The sequence below is a fragment of the Marmota marmota genome, unplaced genomic scaffold (genome assembly GCF_001458135.2).
Source record: "Marmota marmota marmota unplaced genomic scaffold, marMar, whole genome shotgun sequence".
Lineage (NCBI taxonomy): Eukaryota > Metazoa > Chordata > Mammalia > Rodentia > Sciuridae > Marmota > Marmota marmota.
This window is the reverse complement of record NW_026000021.1, coordinates 6475899-6496647: the sequence shown is the minus strand read 5'-3', so window position 1 is coordinate 6496647 and position 20749 is coordinate 6475899. Positions and strand designations below refer to the sequence as shown.

The 20749-nt window shown below is 38.4% G+C and overlaps 1 protein-coding gene across 14 annotated transcripts in view; it reads left to right on the top strand.

The window, feature by feature from the left end:
* The window catches only part of Nckap5 (NCK associated protein 5), a 953350-nt gene that overhangs the window by 664325 nt on the left and 268276 nt on the right, over positions 1–20749 (top strand). For all 14 annotated transcript variants that reach the window (XM_048810448.1, XM_048810447.1, XM_048810455.1 and 11 more), the window contains one exon: positions 5878–6027. In XM_048810448.1, coding sequence (XP_048666405.1) covers positions 5878–6027 — 150 coding nt within the window. The remainder of the gene's footprint in view (positions 1–5877; positions 6028–20749) is intronic.

Sequence of the window (20749 nt, the reverse complement as noted above, 5' to 3'; positions counted from 1 at the left end):
CTCTCTCTCTCTCTCTCTCTCTCTCTCTCTCTCTCTCTCTCTCTCTCTCTCCACACACACACACACACACACACACACACACACACACCAGGTATCTCTCAGGTATTAAATTGGCAAAGAAATTTAAAATCCTGATATTGTCTCTGATTGGCTTAGGCAGTTTACACTTAGATAAAACAAGACTCTTGATTTTTACAAATCTTGTCATGCTTTATGAATGGAAAATTAATTCAACAGCTACCTGAAACTGGCAGGTTGTGGTCTGCCACTCGGGCATAGCCATGATTCTCTCAGATCTTTCTCTCTTACCTCTTTCCTGATACTTGTTTTTCACTTTTCTTCTTCTACTTCCAATCTATAGTTTTCTTTTTTGACACTCTTGCTCATTCTCACATTACACTCTAATCCTCTCATTGGTAAATAATTAAGGAGACAAGTAGAGAAAGAACTTATGAAGAGGAAATAGACTTTGAGGTCTGAAGTAGCACGTGGATAGGATACGGCTTTCTGCCCTGGGTGGTGACATACCAGAGCAGGCCTGAAGCCTCCTCTCTGTCTTTAATCTCATGCACAGTTCCTATGCCATTCCTGCAACCATTCTGATTGCTCCCTTGGCTTCCAGCTCCCAGTATTTGTCAGAAGGCATGATTGTGTTAGAGATATACAAAGCTTTCTGCCTACAGCAGCCTAGAATGCTGGCAGTGAGCATCCTAAGAGCTGGCCTCAATCACTGGATTTCAAGAGGATAGTGCACAAGCACCCACCTTCCTCCTGCCTGGGATGGGATAATTCTGAGATCTGTGGTTTGCACCTTCTTTAATTTCCCATGGGTTTTGGCTTCAGTCACTTAGTAACATGCTCTCTTACCTTTAGTGAATCTCTTCTTTACTTCTCTACTAGCATTTACCGCATTTCTCAAATAAACTGCTTGCAGGCAAGTCCTTATTTTCTCTAGACCCATGCGGGATGCTACCTAATAATTTAGAAATGATAATGGAGATGTTGAGTTGTATGGGATATTTGGCAGGAACTGCATTTTTAAAACCTGATTCTTCTGCCAGTTTTCCTTCCTTGTCTGCTGTCATGGCTTTGGAGATCTCATCCTATGATCCTGCCTTTGCTGCCATCTCTGGTGCTCACCATTCTGTTTATTTCTTCTCATGGCTCCATTTCTCTCTCTTATAGAAGGTTCCTGTTTGCCTCTAAAATACCCTTCAGCTACAGTTCTTTATATTATCTTCTCTTCCCTGCCAAACTTTCAAATAAGCCTTCGAGAAAATTGCCACAATTTTCTTCTCCCTTTTCACTTTTTGCTTAATCATGAATAATTTGGATACCATTGTCACCCTTCAGTCAAACATCTCTCAAGGCCCCCCTAACCACCTTCTTATTTCAAAACATAGAGGTCCTCTTTTTGTTCTCTTGTCATTTCTGTTACCATTGAGCGTACTGAGAATATTTCCTTTTTGAAAATTGTCTTGAGTGGGTGAATGCTTAGAATCTTAACAATAAAGGGAGATTTAGTCCACACTGACACTTTACAATGGGGGAAACTGAGACCTAAAAAGTTCAAATGATTTGCCCAGCGAAGTCCAGAAATGTAAAAGCTGCATATTGATCATCCGTGGCAGATTCAGATCTACCATGTGAACTGTTTTCAATTAATCCAGAACCAAAACCTTTCAAATATTCCTCGGTTTTATTCCTTCCTACATAAAGGTCTCCCAGGGGGTCCCTCCACAGTCATTCTCCATTGCAGCAGTTAGGATGGTATTTCTAAAGTGTCAATCAGAGCCTACCTCTCCCCTGCTTAGTCTCCAGTTCTTCTTTTCTGCACTGAAAATAAAATCCAAACTCCTTTCCGTGCTTTGTAAGATCCTCCATGGCCCAGGAGTCTTTCCAGTCTTAATTACTGTGCATCCTCCTCTTGTAATCATTCTGCTGCCCAACACAGACCCTCCCCTTGCCAGCAAGGTGAGCCCAGCCCTCCCTGGGGCACTTGCTTTGCTGCTCCTATGGTTGGAATGCTTCCCTCTCTTCCTGTGGTTCTCATTCAGCTCCAAAGGCCTCATGCTCAAAGAGTCTTAATCTGATGTCACCAAACCTAGCATTGTCCATAACCCTCCCACTGCCCAAGACAGTATTCTCTTTTATTTTTTTCATAGCATTTATCACTAGTCACAGTTATGTTACTTATATATGGTTTGGAGTTTGTCATGTTTCCGAACATTAGAGTATACTTTCCTGGAATGGAGGGACTTTGTTTTGTCTTTCATATCTCTCACACCTAGATCACCAAATGACCAATAATCAGTGCTCCGTAAATCTTTGTCAGATGAATAAATAAATTAATGAATGACATCTAAATCTCCTGTCTCATTTCCAGGAATCCTCATCGTCCCTTACTCTCCAATTCTACTCTTTCAAAATCTTTTCTCCGCTATAATCAAAATGGTTGCCTCCTGAATCAATGAGGAAAACACTCCTGACCAGGTGTTACCTTTTCAGTTTTCTCATTGGCCAAACTCCCACCTTATGCCTAACTACTCAGATTTTATCTCTGTTAAAGTATAACTCACATTTCATTTCCATGAAACCAGATCTCACAGCCCTCATTGATCATCCCTTCTTAAAATGATGTACAATGACCCTTGTATTTTAGGGATTCTGAATACTCTTATAGGATTTATACTAACTTGAATTATATCTTCAAGTTTCAGAGAACATGTAAGTTGTGCCTAGTGATGTTAAATGTGTGTTTGTTACATGTAGTAGATCCTCATTTTGTGTTGGTCCTATGGTAGCAAATTTATCTATTCACTAAAATTTATTTGCAACCCCAAAATTAATATTTGTGGAGCTTTCATGGTAGTTCACAGCCATGTAGACAGGTGCTTCCCTGCTGGAGTGGAACATGCTACCCTCTGCCTTCTTGCTTCAGTTCTCATACAATAAGAAAGTGTGCTGTTTGCAGTATACTTAGCACCATGTTTTTTGCATTATAAGCTTTTTGTTGGTGATGTTGCTGTTTAAAATTGCCCCTAAGCTTTCAGGCATGGTGGCACATGCCTATAATCCAATGGCTAGGAAGGCTGAGGCAGGAGGATCACGAGTTCAAAGCCAGCCTCAGCAAGAGCGAGGTGCTAAGCAACTCAGTGAGACCCTGTCTCTAAATCAAATACAAAATAGGGCTGGGGATGTGGCTCAGTGGTCAATTGCCCCCAAATTCAATCCCTGGTTACCCCCCACCTCCCCAAAAAATGCCCCCAAGCATAGTGGTGAATGCTGCCAAGTGCTCCTAAGCACAAGAAGGCTGTGAAGTGGAAACAGGTATAAGGTATTCAGGTGTAAATCATTGTCCTGTTGGCTGTTTCGGTGATAAGGAGACAACAATATCAAATAAGCTGTCTTGAACCAGAATACACAGGCAGTGAGGTTATGTGTTGCTTGGCTGGTAGAAATGTTTTGACCAGAGGCCCGTAGGAACCAAACGCTATGTTTCCCCTGGGAGCAATATTTGCTAATTCAGTGTTCGTGGCAATTCGTGGAATTTAACTACAGTAATAATGAGAATTGACTATATATGTATATGTACATTGACATTAGTCTTATTTAGGAGACAAGGAAATAAATTCTTATTGAAATTAAGTAGTTTACCCAAGATCATTTGCCAAGCTGCTAAATAGTAGATCTGAAATCTGGGCTGTGAGATTCCAAAGTCTATTGGGTTTCCTTTTACCAAACCAGTGTTTTTCTTTGTTTTCATTAGGTTCAGAGTCCTAGTTATTACAGGGTATTATGGGCGTGTGCATATAAAATTGAGTTGAGTTTGCTGAGAGAATAATAAAAAACCATAGTACACATTGAGTAGATAAAAGTATTTTTTAAAGTTTTATTTATAGTCCCACGTTAGTGAGCAGATAAGTGACTCCCAATCTTAGAAGTAAAAGAACCTCTTTTTTTCAAAGTTGAGTTGTTAATAATATGCACAAGCTTTGTCTTCTTTATCATGGAAATGAAATTCTGACTAGTAGCCAAATCTTAAATAATCAAAGCTATAAGAATACTACCATAACCTAGATTTATTTCCTGACACATGGGTCTAAGGCCCTTGCTTAGCATCTGGATGGCCATCTTAAGAGCCTCCATTTTGAGGAAAAAGTTTTGCTTTCCTGCCCAAGGGTGTTTCTGAGAAAGGCTCACCCTCATACCAACCCAACCCTGCATTAGGACCCGCTGGGCTCTGATTCCTGAGCTTCCCCCTAAAAATCCCAGAAACCCAAGCCTGTTTTGCCTCCCTCTCCTATAGAGAGATGGCCTTTATTTGTCAGCTCTGACAAATAAACGCTGGTATGTATCTCTGCCTGGTCTCCGTCTTTTCATTCCCCGCTTTCCCTTCAATGTGTGCACACCTTAAACCTTTCTGGCACTTACCTGAGCTGATTCACACATGCTGTGAAAGTGAACACACTTGCATGTTGTATGTATGTGGTCAGAGATACAGGCCAGACTTTATAAAAGACTTTTCCCCCCTTAACTGTGTATATACTTACATGCAGATATAACAGGAAAAATTATATTATCAAACCTACCCAAAACACATACACATGGATCAACTTACTGGCTTTGTGATCTGCACTGTTTCATATGTGTATGTGTGTATACACATGTATATATCCACATGCACACACACATTTATACACATGTACATATGCACATGTACATGTATGTTGAGACTTTTTTTTTACAAACTTCGTAATATATTTTCAAAAATAATTGAAAATATTTGTCGAACCTTCAAAGCACCTTGGTGAACACAGTTTGAACAGCCATTTCTTACCCACATCCCCACCAGTAGCTGTTTCTTTCTGAGGAGATAGTATGCAGATCTTACTGGTAAGAATCATATCTTTTTTTTTTTTTTACTTATGTATTACAAATGATCTTAGCTTAGTACTAAATATAAAGAAGTCTCTCACCATTGGTAATCCACTGCACCCCAGATGGTTGGCAACCAGCTATATCATAGCAAAGATTTCTGCAGAGTGAGTTTAGAAGTAAATAATGTGATGAAATGATTTCACTTGATTGTGTGGAACAAGGGCCTTGATGTATCACAGAGTGGATCAGATTTTGTTCCTATGATATTCTCTTGACATTTCTTTTTTCCTCAAAAACCAGAGCCACACAGGAGTCTCAAATTAACACTTCTCAACTTTGAAAAAGCTGCCAGAGACAAGGTTGGGTGAGGAGTTTCCCACAGGGAAGCAAGACCAGATAACAACATTTTATGTCTTCCCCAAGGCTACACTATAATTCCCAAAGTGTTAGAGAAGGGGCTAAGGGGTCCTTCAAAGCTAGGCCATTAGTAAGCTGAAGGGACTAATGGGTTTTAGCTTAGAATCCTGAACTCACGGTTTAAATATTTTATGATAGTTTGCTTTTCCTTTAATTAGATGGCTGCATGTCCAGAGACTTTAAATATCCTATTTTTAAGAAGCTAAACTTTTCACATCTGGAGGCATCAAGGTTGATGTATTTTTCCTGGTTTAAAGAACAGCTGAATTCCATTGTGCAGATAAAAATGGATTAACTGCATGATACCACCTCGGGCTTTACTGGCTCTGTCACTTCTCCAACTGGGCAGAGACTTTTGCCTCCAGAGGTGATGACCCAATGGTTTTGTCCTGCCTGAGTTAGTAAAAACATCCGCTGTGTTTATAAGCACCACTCAAGAGTTTGTTTAGCCACATCTTCTCTACCCCAACCCCAGAAAGAATGCAAAAGCAATAGAGATTCCAAACTTTTCAGCTTTATTTTCCACTCCTTATTTTCCAAGTGGAGATTATTGAAAACAATCATTCTTTCTTGCTGCAGGAAAAGCCATCGGAGGAAGAGAGAAAACACAAGGAAGCTTTGGATGATCTTCACATGGTGGTAGATGGGGATTCACGGAGTGAAAACAGCAGTACAGATGAGGGCAGAGAAAAGACAAAATTGCTGTTGGAAAGATTGAAAGCTTTAGAGGTAAGAAATGGAACCATTCCTACATGTTTAAAGAAGAATAACAGTGTTCTGGCTTTTATTGGCACTGATTTTAACTGAGTATAAATCTTCCTCTCTCAGTTCTCCCAGACTGATATAACTGAGTGTCTACCACTGAGATTCTTTTGTCAATGATGAACAAAAAATTAAGATTTGCAGCATTGAAAGGGTCTTGACACAGTGGCTGTGACTTTATTGCCTTAGAAAGAGGATGTAGGACAATAATTCATTTTGAAATCATTTCAGACCTCAAACTGGATCAATTCCTAAAATTACAAGCTCTTTGATACAGGAGGCTGAGTGAAGCGTCACATCGTTTTCCTTATACCGGATGAAATGAATGAATGAGTGAATGAACAAGCAAAATACTTTAGAGTGTGTAAAGAGACTGTAAAAAGGTTGTGTGTGTAAATATATGTATGTATGTATATATATATATATATATATATATATATATATATACATACATACACATACATATACATATATACATATATATGCATACATTTGTACATGTATTATATATACAATGTATATATAAAGATCACATATAAATTTAAAAAAAGTAAAAGCATTTTTTCAAATAAAACCATGCATAAAAGTTCAATTTGTTTGTGCAGCATATAAAAAGTAGAGTTGAAGCCAGGATAAAGGATTTTTAAGGAGATTTTTGGAGCACTATAGTCCACCAAAATACTGTTTGAAAAACACAGGGTTATTACTTAGTGGCATTTGACATCATATCAAGTGTTAATTCCTGAATTTTCAAAGCAGTATCAAAGAACACTCCAGCTGCAAGTTTTTGATTGAGATTATATGTACTAAAAAATTCAATAAAGCTGCCTTCTTTCTTAAGAGTTTACTTCCCTCTTTTTCATATATTTATAAGGGGTTTTCACCCATCATCATCTAAAATCAGTCCTACTATAAGCTCTACAGAATCCTGCAAACTTTCATGGTATGAATAAACAGAAATGGAAAAGAGATCTTGTTTCTATAACTTGTTTCTATAACCTGGCCTCTAACCCACCATATGGTCACTAGTGAGCATGTCCTTTTTATTCTTAGCACATGTTCAGCACAATGGTTAAGATAATGGACTTTTGGGGCTAGGGATGTGGCTCAAGCAGTAGCACGCTCACCTGGCATGCATGGGACACTGGGTTCGATCCTCAGTACCACATAAAAATAAAATAAAGATGTTGTATCCACCAAAAACTAAAAAATAAATAAATAAATATTAAAAAATTCTCTCTCTCTCTTAAAAAAAAGATAATGGACTTTGAAGCAAGATGCTCAGGGTTTTGTTTGAATACTTGTTCTATACTTTTTTGCTTTTAAAACCTTCAAATTCACATATTCTCTCTGTGTTTCCTCAATTGCAGAAATGAGGATAATAATAGCAACTCAATTTACAGAAAAGTAACAGGGATTAAATAAGTTATTTATACAATGATTTTCTTAGCTTGGTCTCTTCTGTCCATCTAATTCAAGGCTGCTACCTCTTCCTAAGTCATTTTCCCCTATTTCTCTGAGTTCAATGATCAATACAAAAACTATGAATGAAAAAAAAAATCAGCTATTGCACACCAGCATGAGTGAAACAGATAGGTGAGCAACTGATATTAGACACAGAGCAAAAGGGAATCTAACTGAGGGAAACTCCAAGAGCTCCCAGGTGTGAAGGACCAGGAATCACCTGTCTCCCAAGGGGGTCTCATGCTTTTGTCATTTTTAAAGGTAGTGTTAAAGATAGGCAGGCCTTCTTGAGGGGAACTGAAGTTTCTGTTTGGGAGTTGTGAGAAAACTTACAACTATCTTCAGTCTGAATTAACTAGATTCAACAACAGGAGTGAGTTGATATGACATGTACTTAAATTGTTTAGTTTTTATTTATGATTACAGTGAACATTGTTCTCAATTCATCTTATTGTCGGAGACAACTTTGTGAAGGACATTTGGTCTAATCAAGCTAAGAGGTATTTAAAAAATGTCTTTGGCAGCAAATGTTCCATAAAGTTCAGAGTGAAAAAGAAGCCATATTTTTTCCTTCCTCAGAGAGCTTTACACTTTCAGCAACAACTCTTTCATCCACCATTAGTTGGATGCAATACATGATATATTTAAGTGCCATTTGGACCCATGATTTTAGTTTACAAACTATTTTATTTCCTAAATTAATTTTCTTTAATCCAACTATCATTACTTGTTTCCTAAAATTCTTTGTTTAATATTAAGTTAACTCTGTTTTTGCCCCTGTGTCTCCCTACATTATACTTGACAATCCTATCATTTTTATTACATAAAATCTTTTTATTGTATGTGATCCAATTTTCATATGAATTTCATATGCTACTTAATTAGATTTTTAAAGAATTTGCTACATATGCTCAGTGTGTAGGATCCTCTGCATAGGTTAAAATTTGTTGTGAGAAAATAGAGAACTCATTTTGACAGACTGTGATTAGAACTGGTCACAGACCCCCATGAGGATTCGTGCACTTCCACAAAATGCTCCTCTGAAAGATTGCAGGGAAATTAACCGTAATGCATCAAAATCGCTTTGGCAAGATTTGATATTGTACAGCGAGATTTTAGAAAAACAAGGGATATTTTGTACTGGTATATCTTTGAAAAAAACATGCATATATCTTAATCTCTGAGCTGCTGATATTGTAGGAAGCAGCAAAGAATGATTTTCAGGGTGATGGAAAGCAGTCTTCTTTTATTCCTGCTCCCCAAACAGGTCCCAAGAAAGTGTGGAAAAGGAGTTACAGAGTCTACGTCTAATATTGTGCTCTTGATTAATATGACAGTAATATCAAAATATTAAAAACAATTTTGAAACACTTAAATTGTAAGTTGTATTTGAAAAATCTCCTGACTTTGAGAATTAAGTAAATATTTTCCAGGTACCTCTTACCTCCACCTCAGGATTTCTCCCTCTTGTCATCATTTCCTATTCACTTTTGATCATAATCTCTCATCTTCTGTGTCAGCACCAACATCCTGTGAAACAATACAGCCTTTGCTAGAGTTTTCCAAAATCCAGCCTCAGAGAGGAGATGGGGCTATGGCAGCACATCTTTAGGTAGCTCCACTTCTACTCGGTCCTTTGGCTACAGTACCTTCCTCTGCAGCCCCTTTCTTTTCAATTCCCAGCCCCAGGATGTAGGACTTGGCTAGAGCTTTCCCACAGGCTTCCCTGTTCCACAGCCAACTTCCCCCTTGTCTGCTATGCAGATTTCTAGATCTAGGCACTTCACCTCATGAGTCTATTCCATGCCATGCCCAGGCTCATCAAGGTATTTTAGCAAATCAGGTGTTTACCTTCCTAAAGAGAACGCTAGGTCCTGTAGCCAAAATAACACACACACACACACACACACACACACACACTTTATTTCTCTGCTGAGTGTCTCACTTTTGGCCATATTTATTTGTCCTGGGGAGGAAGAGTGGACTGTTTTACGTCTTAGTTCAGACACTGCTTCTGATTTTTGTTTAGGTTCCTGATGTCTGGTAGAGAAACCATTTGTTGATTTTTTTAATATGCCGTACAGCCATGTTGGTGATCTAGAGTCCACTGGCTCCTTCCCTTTACCTTCTCCATGCCCAGACATGTTTCATGAAAGTTCAGGTTTTCGTGGCTACCATTACAGGGACTGCTTACTTGGCTTAGGAAAGGGCTCACCATTTTCAACGGCATTGCTGTTCTCTTCTGAAAAGGACTGCTCCTCTCTCACACTTCACTCTATTACATTGATGAGAGATCTTTCCAGACATGCCCTCCAGGATCCACAGGCTGAATTTGGAGACTTCCCCGGGCATTCCTCCTGGGCATTCACCTCAGAGCCTGCATTTGCTCCTGGAATGTTCCTGGCAATACATGATTTGCTTGTCTCCAGAGCTTCCTCCTGAAAGCCCCAACAGTCCTTCCTCCCCACTCAGACACTGAATTTAGAGCTGACCCCAAATCAAGCTGGACCTTCCTTTTGCAACTCCTTTTACAACTCCTGTAGCATCTCTGATTTCCAAGTGCCAGCTAGGGGAAGAACAGCCTGAGGTCACCTGAGATTTCTGAGCTTCCCAGTAAGTGCAATAGCATCAAGGTCAGAAGAACTCACCCTCTTATAGGAATGATTTGTTTTTTTGCAGTAAAATATGATAATAAATATATTAAGGTAAGTAATAGCTTTTTATTCTCAAGTATTCCTTTCAATGAAAGGATGACAATTAAAGTGCTAAGCATAAGCATTTTTTTTAATCAGCAATTCCTATTTAAGTTAAGGTAATTCAAAATAATTGAACCTCAGTGCACTTCACGATTATATACAGAATTCATAATCAGTAGATATATACCTTCTATGGGTACACAAAATACCATCTGTGGGCCAAACACTGTTCTAGGCACTGTGTTAGATCCCCATCCTAGAGACAGGAAGCACATAATTTTTTTAAAAACCATGAATTGATAAAAAGATAAATGCTTCTAAATGAAAAAAAAAAATAGGTGATATAGTGGCAGAAGGAGTACAAGATGGGAGTGAGAGTGGCATGTGCCTACCTAAGAAGCCTTTTGACATCAGGCCCAGAGCTATATGAAGACTGGAAGACCACCATTCTAGAAAGACGCAGCGGCTGGTGTGGAATCCCGACTCCAAGATGTTAGCAAGCCTGGCAAGTTAGAGGAACAGAAATAAGAACTGTGTCCTGCGATATCAGATTCAGGATCAGAACATGGGAAAGATGTGAGTTTAGAGGGGTAGATGAGGGCCAGACCCTGTGAAAAACCATAGGCCATGGCCACATAAAAGCAACTGGAAATAATTATGAGTTCAAAGAGAAGCCATTAGAGATGTTTGACCCAGGAAGTTACATGTTGTGGCTTGTTTTTTGTTTGTTTGTTTGTTTGTTTTTTTAATGTCCATGCTGTTTTGTAGGGCAATTGTGGGACAGGGGTAGAATTAGAGACCAGGCAGGAGGGGATTCATTTTTTAAGATTCCAAATGGAAGTTTTTATTTCACTGGGTCAGAGTGGGTACCTAGGATCCATGGAGAATAATACTAATAATATGTTCATAATATCATTGGACAAAAAGATTAGTGGAGAATAATAATGACCATGTTTGCAAATTCTTATATAGGGCTTGCTATGTCTGAAGCACTTTTCTAATTACTAGATTGTCATTTTATATGTATTGTTTCAATCTTAATAACAACCCAGTAAAGTGAAGTAGTTATGGTTACTATCATCCTCATTTTATCATCCTCATTTTACGAATGAAGGAATTGAGCCCCAGAAAGGTTGGCTATCTCCCCAAGGTGACATAGTATGTGAGAGAATAAGAATATAATATGCGATTATATGGCTCCACCATGCTAAGTTGGCAATAAATGGTCAAATAAGATTATATTTTAGAAGGAAAACCTATAGGAATTACTGATAGATTGAATGTAGAATATAAGGGAAAGTGAAAAATCAAAAGTGACTTCTAGTTTGGGGCCTTTGCAACTAAGAATGAAGTTGTGCCAAACTCCTGAGAGTCAAGTCTTGAAGGACAGGTGACTTAGGGAAGTGCATGTATAATCATGAATTTATTTTGTCCATGAGATGCCTATTAAACATTTAGATGATGGTACTCGATAGCCTGATGGATATACAAGGTGGAGGTCAGGGCTAGAGATACGAATTTGACAGTCATCAGAATATAGATGAAATTCCATGTTGTGGGACCAAATAAGGTCATATAAGAAGTAAGTGGAGCTGTGGACAATAAGAGAGTAGAGGGGAGAGTCCTGGGGTACACCATTAATGTCTCACAGAACTAAAGAAGAGTCTGAAAATGAGCCTGGGAAAGAGTAGCTGGTGAGGGAGGAGGAAAAGAGAAAGTGAGCTGTCGGGAAAGCCTAAAAAGAAAGGGTTTCAAGGACAACCTTAAGAGAATAAGGGAGATGAAGCACAGATTTCATTGTTAGCTTTGGGTCTTAATAAAAATTCGTGATCTTCATAATTGTAGTTTTCATTAGAGGTGTAGGAAGAAAAAGATGTAAAGACAGCAGGTATGAATGGTTCTCTTGAGAGGTTTTCCTCTGAAGTGGGGTGTATGTGGAGAGCCAAACCTGACAGAGACAGGGTACAAGATGAGCTCTTTAGACAACTGATATTAGACATATTGGCATGCTCATGATGGGGGTGGTTCAGTGGAAAGGGCAGAGGGATGACACAAAGAAAGAACTATAAGTGTAGGTATGAGATCTGCAAGCAGGCAAGAGGGATATAACCAGGCCAGAAATAGAGGTTTTAAAAATTCAGACACCTAAAATACAACTGAGGGAATTCCAGCTTTCTAAGCCAATGATGGAAACTAAAAATGCATGTTCTGTTAAAGCCCTGGCAGTGATTCAAATGTATAGCCAGGAGTGAGAAGCACCAATACAGCTTTGTTTTAGTCCACATTATGTTGCTATACCATGATACCTGTCGATGAGTCACTTTTTAAAACAAAGAAGCTTATTTAGCTCAGAAATCTAAGAGCTGGTAGATTCAAACATCATAATACCAGCATTCTGGTGAGGGTCCTCCTGGCTATGTCACAACATGGTGGAGAAGCAGAAAGGAAATTAGCCAAGGGCAGGAAGGATCACACCAAGACAGGAAGCAAGAGACCAGAGAGGGGTCAGGCTCCTAGGAAACCAGCATTAATCAGTATATAAGAATGGAGCCCCATGACCTAATTACTTTCCCCTAGACATCACCTATTAAAAGTTCTACCACCTCAGAATCATTAGAGTGCTGACCAGGTTTCCAGCACATGAACCTCTGGGGGACAAACCGTAGTCAAACAATTGCAGGCTTTTAGAGTGATGTTTAAAGCTATTGAAACAACTTAGGTCCATTTCAGTACCAAACCCAACAAGCTTTCCTGGGTCTTAATACCATTTTAATATACTTTTCTCTGTCCCTGTGTGCTTCAGTAGGACCCTCCCTAAATGTTTAAACTTAGATTCAGAAGCCCTTCCCACATGTGTGCAATGCCAGGGAACTATTAAGCCTAGGTAAACTGGTAATCAGAAATTCTTAGAAATGGCTTCTTATCTGCATTTGATGGCTCCTAGACGTGGCCATGACATGGACATACCCAGGTATAGCTTTGGCTTTTTGCTAGTGAGAAGAAAAATCAAATTTTCTAGCATTCTTGATTGGCTTTAAGTTCTTAACTTGTTCTTCTTCTTACTTTTATCTTCTGTTTTCCTATGACAATGTAAAAAGCAATTACAAAGTTATAAATCAGCCTGCCAGTGGTAGTCTCAATAGAAACCCATGACTGTTTGCTTCTAAACTTTAGGTTCTATGACAGTTTGCTGACAGGTAACTCCAGACATCCCTTCTTTTTTTTAAATTGATTTTATTTTTTTTAAATACACAATAGCAGAATGCATTACAATTCTTATTACACATATAGAGCACAATTTTTCATCTTTGTATATAAAGTATGTTCATGCCAATTCATGTCTTTATACATGTACTTTGTTTTTTGCATTAAAATTCTTATTACACATATATACCACAATTTTTCATATCTCTGTTTGTACATAAAGTAGGTTGACAACCAATTCATGTCTTCATACGTGTACTTTGGATAATGATGTCCATCACATTCCACCATCATTGCTAATCCCCTGACTCCTCCTCTTCCCTCCTCCCCTCTTCCCTATCTAGAATTCATCTATTCGTCCCATGTTCCCCCTCCCTACCCCACTATGAGTCAGCCTCCTTATATCAGGGAAAACATTCAGCATTTTTTTGGGGGGGGGGTTGGCTAACTTCACTTAGCATTATCTTCTCCAACGCCATCCTTCTTCAACACCATCCTTCTCCAACACCATCCTCCTCCAAAGCCAACCTGCAAATGCCATGATTTTATTCTCTTTTATTGCTGAGTAAAATTCCATTGTGTATATATACCACATTTTTTTATCCATTCATCCACTGAAGAGTATCTAGGTTGGCTCCACAGTTTAGCTATTGTGAATTGTCCTGCTATAAACATTGATGTGGCTGTGTCCCTGTAGTCTGCAATTTTTAAGTTCTTTGGGTATAGTCCTTCTTAAGGTATCTGACACATGTCTTTCTCCTGATTAATTTGCATGCTATGGTGGGTCACCTAGCAACAACATTCAGGTAGGATTAGAGATAAAATTTCTCCTTGATAAAAGGGCTTCAAGTTGTTGGGGGGTGGGAGGTGGCATAAATCCAAAGTCTATGTCAACCTATGACTTTATGATACAATTTTATGATTTGTCAAACTAGTAAATAGTCACATTATGGACAATTACAAAAACATAGGAAATAAATTATAAATTATATTCAGCTCTCCATATCCACTGATTCTACATCCACAGATTTAACCAACTGAGGGCTGAAATACTGAAAAGACAAATTGCACCAGGACTGAACATGCACATACTTTTTTTCTTGTTATCCCCTGAACGTAATTTACAGCAACAAATTACATAGATTTACATTTTTTAGGCATTATAAGTAGTCTAGAGATGATTTAAAGTATGCAGAAGGATACACATAGGTTCTATACAAATACCTTACCATTTTATATGAGGATCTTGAGCACCATGGACTTTGGTATTTCCAGATAGTCCTAGAATCAATCCCTATTGAATACTGTGGGATAACTATGCACCAATTAGAAATGATCAACTATTGACATTTTGGCATGTTTCCAGTCTTTTGTTTTTGTTTTACTTAAGCAAATTGAGAAGTCATAGAATATCATCAGACACAGTTTCATAGCTTGCTCTTTCAGGTAATGTATCGAAATCATTTCCTATGTTATTCAATATCCCTCAAAAGTATGATGTAATGGCTATGTAGAAATTTATCGGTTAGATGCTGAATACTACTTATTTAATCCCCTTCTGTTGGTTGCTTAGGTTACTGACACTTTTTCACTATTATAATGTCATTACAATATCATGTAATGATATTATATAATATGGTCACAACATTATATTATATTATAATGTTGTATAAGTCTGTATACACATACATTTTATAAAATAATTTAAATGTAGCATTCTTTTAAAATAGTCATACAAGTAGTCAGTTATATTTCCAATTTAGGAATCAATTCTCTGCAAAATCAAGAATCTCAGAAATGATTCTGATGAGGAGCAGCAAAGTTAGGAGAAAAGCACCCAACCCACACCTTTTAAGGGGCTGCCATGTCACTCACTATGGGATAAAACTAAAGAATGGTCCATAGGCTGTGGAAGTCATTTCAAAGATCTACATTCTTGGAAAAACTTGCCAGTGCAGGCAATTCTGCTCTTGTTTCAAGGAACTCTATTTGTAATCACCCTTAGAATTGCAAGTCATAAAAGTGCTGCTCAAACTGATGAGCAAAGGAAAAGCAGTGATGTAACTAGAAATTCCAGTGGATCAATGAAGGAAAGTATGGGTAATACATGTATGGAGGCTTTGCCATCACTCAGCTATGTGTGCTTCTGAACTGGTGTCATTCGCAGGCAAGTTTTCTCCATGTGATGGCTCAATTGGCAATGAATCAGCAGCACCAGGGAAAAACTCATTTCCCTTCCCTATTAGTTCCGTCATAGCTCCTAGAAGTCAGAGAGGCATTTTGGCAGCCATTAGGAAGTCAAACAACAACAAGTGCTGGCGAGGATGTGGGGAAAAGGGTACACTTGTACATTGCTGGTGGGACTGCAGATTGGTGCAGCCAATTTGGAAAGCAGTATGGAGATTTCTTGGAAAGCTGGGAATGGAGCCACCATTTGACCCAGCTATTCCCCTTCTTGGTCTATTCCCTAAAGACCTAAAAAGAGCATGCTACAGGGACACTGCTACATCGATGTTCATAGCAGCACAATTCACAATAGCAAGACTGTGGAACCAACCTAGATGCCCTTCAATAGACGAATGGATAAAAAAAATGTGGCATTGGGGGCTGGGATGTGGCTCAAGCGGTAGCGCGCTCGCCTGGCATGCGTGCGGCCCGGGTTCGATCCTCAGCACCACATACAAACAAAGATGTTGTGTCTGCCAATAACTAACTAAATAAATAAATATTAAAAAAAAAAAATGTGGCATTTATACACAATGGAGTATTACTCTGCATTAAAAAATGACAAAATCATAGAATTTACAGGGAAATGGATGGCATTAGAGCAGATTATGCTAAGTGAAGCTAGCCAATCCCTAAAAAACAAATGCCAAATGTCTTCTTTGATATAAGGAGAGTAACTAAGAACAGAGTAGGGACGAAGAGCAGGAGAAGAAGATTAACATTTAACAGGGATGAGAGGTGGGAGGGAAAGGGAGAGAGAAGGGAAATTGCATGGTAATGGAAGGAGACCCTCAGGGTTATACAGTGGAGGGGGTAGAGAGAGAGGAGGGGAGGGGAGGGGAGAGGTGGGGAGGGGGGAGGGTGGAGGATGGGAAAGGCAGCGGAGCACAACAGACACTAGGATGGCAATATGTAAATCAATGGATATGTAACTGATGTGATTCTGCAATCTGTGTATGGGGTGAAGGTGGGAGTTCATAACCCACTTGAATCAAAGTGTGGAATATGATATGTCAAGAAATTTGTAATGTTTTGAACAACCAACAATAAAAAATTAAAAAAAAAAAGAAAAAAAAAAACAAAAAAACCTGGCTTTGGTAATCTGTCACTTCTTGGACATCAGAGGCTGAAACATCTCAATCCATCAATTGCATGATTTGGTGAAGCTCTTATGTTTTAGCTATTTAAATTCAAGAATTCCTTTAATAGTATCCCAAAAGATATGTTCCTGCTTAGATATTATCTCCCGTTTTTCTGTAGTATGTCTTCTTTCCTTTTTTCCTACTTTCCTCTCTTGCCATACCCAGTTTTCACCCCTTCTTCTCTCCTTTCTTTGGCATTTGTAGGCCTGGGCTCCTGCTAGATGCTGCAATTACAGCATCTGTGATCCACAGAGCATTTTATGTACCCTTGAAACACACTGTTAGAAGGAAAACAAAAATGTACCAGTTAAAATAATAAAAGTAATGCTCATTAAAATTAAAGAACAGAAAATGCATTTCCAAAGTTAAGTATAAAACCAAAGTAGAAGTAGCGAACTGAATTCTTTTGGGAGAAAGCAAGGAGATAAGAAGGAGACATTTGAACTGTGAGTCTTCAAGGTATCATGCTAGTTTCCTAGGAAATTGGTAAGGGGAAGGGTAGAGGAAATTTCCTCTGCAAAAGAAGCAAACAAACAAGTTAACTAAAACAAACAAACAAAAACTTCCTGAAGCAGTTTCAAGTAGGCAGCAGGATGAATATGGACCAATGGGGTTATCTATAGTCAAAGATAAGTCTGAAAGATGTGACTTGTCCTACGTGTTCACATGCATGGAGCTATCCATCTATCCATTCCATAATTAGAGCTGAGAGTGCTTATTTTTAAAATCATGGAGTTGTCTAATCAAACTCTAATCTGTTTAGAGGTTTTCTTAACTAACAACTCGTGGAATCTCCACAGTACCCTCAAGCTGCAGCTCTTCATGGTACATAAGCCCTTCTTCAGAACATGAAAGAACATGCCCAAAGAAACATGCCAAGTGGTAGTGCAAATAGCCCTGAACCGTGGAGAAAATATTTATCCCTTTAAAGCTCATGCACCACCAGCTTTGGGAGGAACTACTTTGGCATGTAAAAAAATATATGCATCCCTTAAATTGAAGTTGTACCCATCACCAAAAGCTTCTGATTGGTGCTCATCCCCCTCAACCCCCCAGCTATTGATGTGAGGGAGCTGAACTCGTCTGTAGTTTAGGTTTTCCAATAACAGGCAGCTGAGGAGTCCTCCTACCTTGGGTTTTGTTAGTATCTACATTGCTGTTTTACAGCAGCCCTCTTGGCCTTCCAACTCCTGGAAGCTTGTTCAATCAAGACATGACCTTTTATCAGTTACGACCAACTGCTGAGGGAAAGAAAAAAAAAATTCTCAGTGTGAGGCAGGCCAAGGTGTTAGGGGATCTATGGCTACATTGCCTTCCTGGGGCCAGATCTGGAGGAAGCTTGTTAGAAATACTTCAGATATTAGGAAAATCCAATATGTCAAGAACTAATCTGCATAAGTATGTTTCTGTGCCAGGCTCAGATTTGTGTGGGAGCTTGTAAGAAAACTCCAGATCTTAGAGAAGGCCAATGCATCCAGGACTAATCTCCATAAATATTCTAAGAGCTATCAAAGGAGAAAAATGAACCATGGGGCCAACATTAATTGTGCCCAGAGATAATTAGAACAAAGTGTTGTTAATTGTGTGTTGGTTTAATGTGATGTAGCCGTGGCCTTGTTTTTTTCATGGAGGGTATAAATTTTGATGTCAGAAACCGAAAGCTGGCTGGCGTGATTAATCAAAAGGCCTCAGTTTGCTTAGTTACAGCCAATTAGGCATTTTAAATCCTCACTCTACAAAGTCTGATGAAGCCCAGTATATAGTGAGTATATTTGGATAACAAAACCCCAATTCTTGGTTCCTCTTGTCCAGTGGGTTTCTGGATTGTCCCAGATGCAGTGCTTTGAAGTAACCTTCCTAAGTGTAATGAAGAAATATTACAGGATCTGTGATTCAAAAAGCAGCATGATTGATGAGCAGTCCCATGTACAAAACTGCAACATCCTATTAATGCCTAATAGTTTATCAGAAGGAAATGTTACATATCCCTGGGGAAAAACAGCACAGTATATGGAGAATGGGGACCAGAAAAAAATGCCTTGTTAAATAATAATAATAAACTTTAAAAAAAGAAAGTAGGGCTTTACATGCAGGGTCCATGGCAATTGCCCTAAAATGATGCAATGCTATAGAAATCCACTGAGTCTGATTGTTGATGGCAGCTGCCTGAGGGCCATGTGACTGATTGGCATTCAAATCAGCTCCAACCCTGGGGTCTCACTGCTTAGGGAATGGGGAAATATACAGTCTTACTTTATAACCAAGGCAGTATGACCCAAGTATTATAATGGACCAGGGATTTTAAGATTTGGATGTGGGAGGAGAGATTATAAACACAAGCTGTTGTGATGTTGGAATCTCTATAGTATTAGTTTTGGTAATTAGTCCTGTTTCAGAACTACCTAAAACACATCTTTGTTTTTATTTGTGAATTGAACTTATTAAATGTAAGTGTCCTCAGCTTGCTCAGTGGCATTCTGCTTTTCTAATTAGAACCTGGTTGGTTAGTCAAAGTCCATGGAGACTTCTCTTTTGGAGTTCAGTGGTTACAAATACTCAGCTCTTACAGTAGAGGGGGCTCTTCTAGAAAGCAAGCTCCACTGTGATTTGAATGAGGTCACTGCTGGTAATATGTACCTGTGTTTATTTTGAAAGAATAGCATCCCAACCTAGCAACATGAGGAAGATATACTTTGCAGACTGTAACAAAGAACATGAGCAGTTTGGACAATTTGAATCTCTTCTCATCAGGCAAAGTCTTTTCTTCACTTTGGTCTAATTTATAATCATGTCCACAAGAATTTTCTCAGAAACATCAAAGCCACCTTTTCTTTTTGTATGACATCATTATTGTTTTTTGCTTTTTTAGGTGCCCAGGGCCAAAGTCAAATTGGTTTTGGTAATCTCATAAAATACTCACATGACCATGAATTCATTTAGAGGAGATTATTCCCATACAGTGAAGTAACTCAGGGGAGGTAACTCTGTAGGCAGTTCCAGATTAAAATGAGAAGTAACTGCAGGCATAAAGCATATGATGGGTTCCTCAGAAATCCAAATAACCAAAGATGTTCCTGCAGTTTATTTTATGAGAGATGCATATGAAAAAACAAATAGGTTTCCCCCATCCCTGCAATATAGTATCTAGGTATTTCCTGGAATTACTAAAGTTTTGAGAGCAGACCCCATCTATGGTCTTACCTCATCCTCATTGTCCAAAAACTGATCCCAAGGGACTCGTTGCCAGGGCATGAGAGCTTCATGGATCATCACAGAGAATCTAAACCATGTTCATTTTCACTGAATTACTTTAATAGATTTAATAATAGATTATTATTATTACTAGTTTTATTATTAATACTTATTAAAATAGTTTTAGTAATCATATATGGAATATCATAATGATATGACTTAAATAATATTGAAAGCTTTTGATGCCAGACTGATATAAATTTGGTAAATTCACAGGTGATACATTTTTGGAGAAAAATATGAAAAGATGCTTATTTGATAATCTTATGTGAATCTTAAACTAGCAAACTAGCTCACAATCATTGAAAAAGAATTTTCTAAAAAAAAAAAAAAAACATTTTTATAAGGGGAATCTAGGAGTAAATGTATGATGAACAGATTGAAGTTTGGTATCTTAAAAAAAAAAAACAAAAAAAAAAACGAATTCCTTTATCTTATCCTGGTACAAAATGACTATTTTCAAAAGGCTAAAAAAATTGTTCTTTGCTCTTCCTTCTCTCTCCTCATCCGCATCCCTGTTCTTTTACATTCTCCTTCACTTTTTACACACACACACACGTACACATGGACCACCCACACAGTATTTGGAAGTATAAGTAAGAGCTAGTTAGTGAGTTATAGAGATGGCTTGGGGACTATGATTGTTTTTTTTAAAGAGAGAGAGAGAGAGAGAGAGAGAGAGAGAGAGAGAGAGAGAGAGAGAGA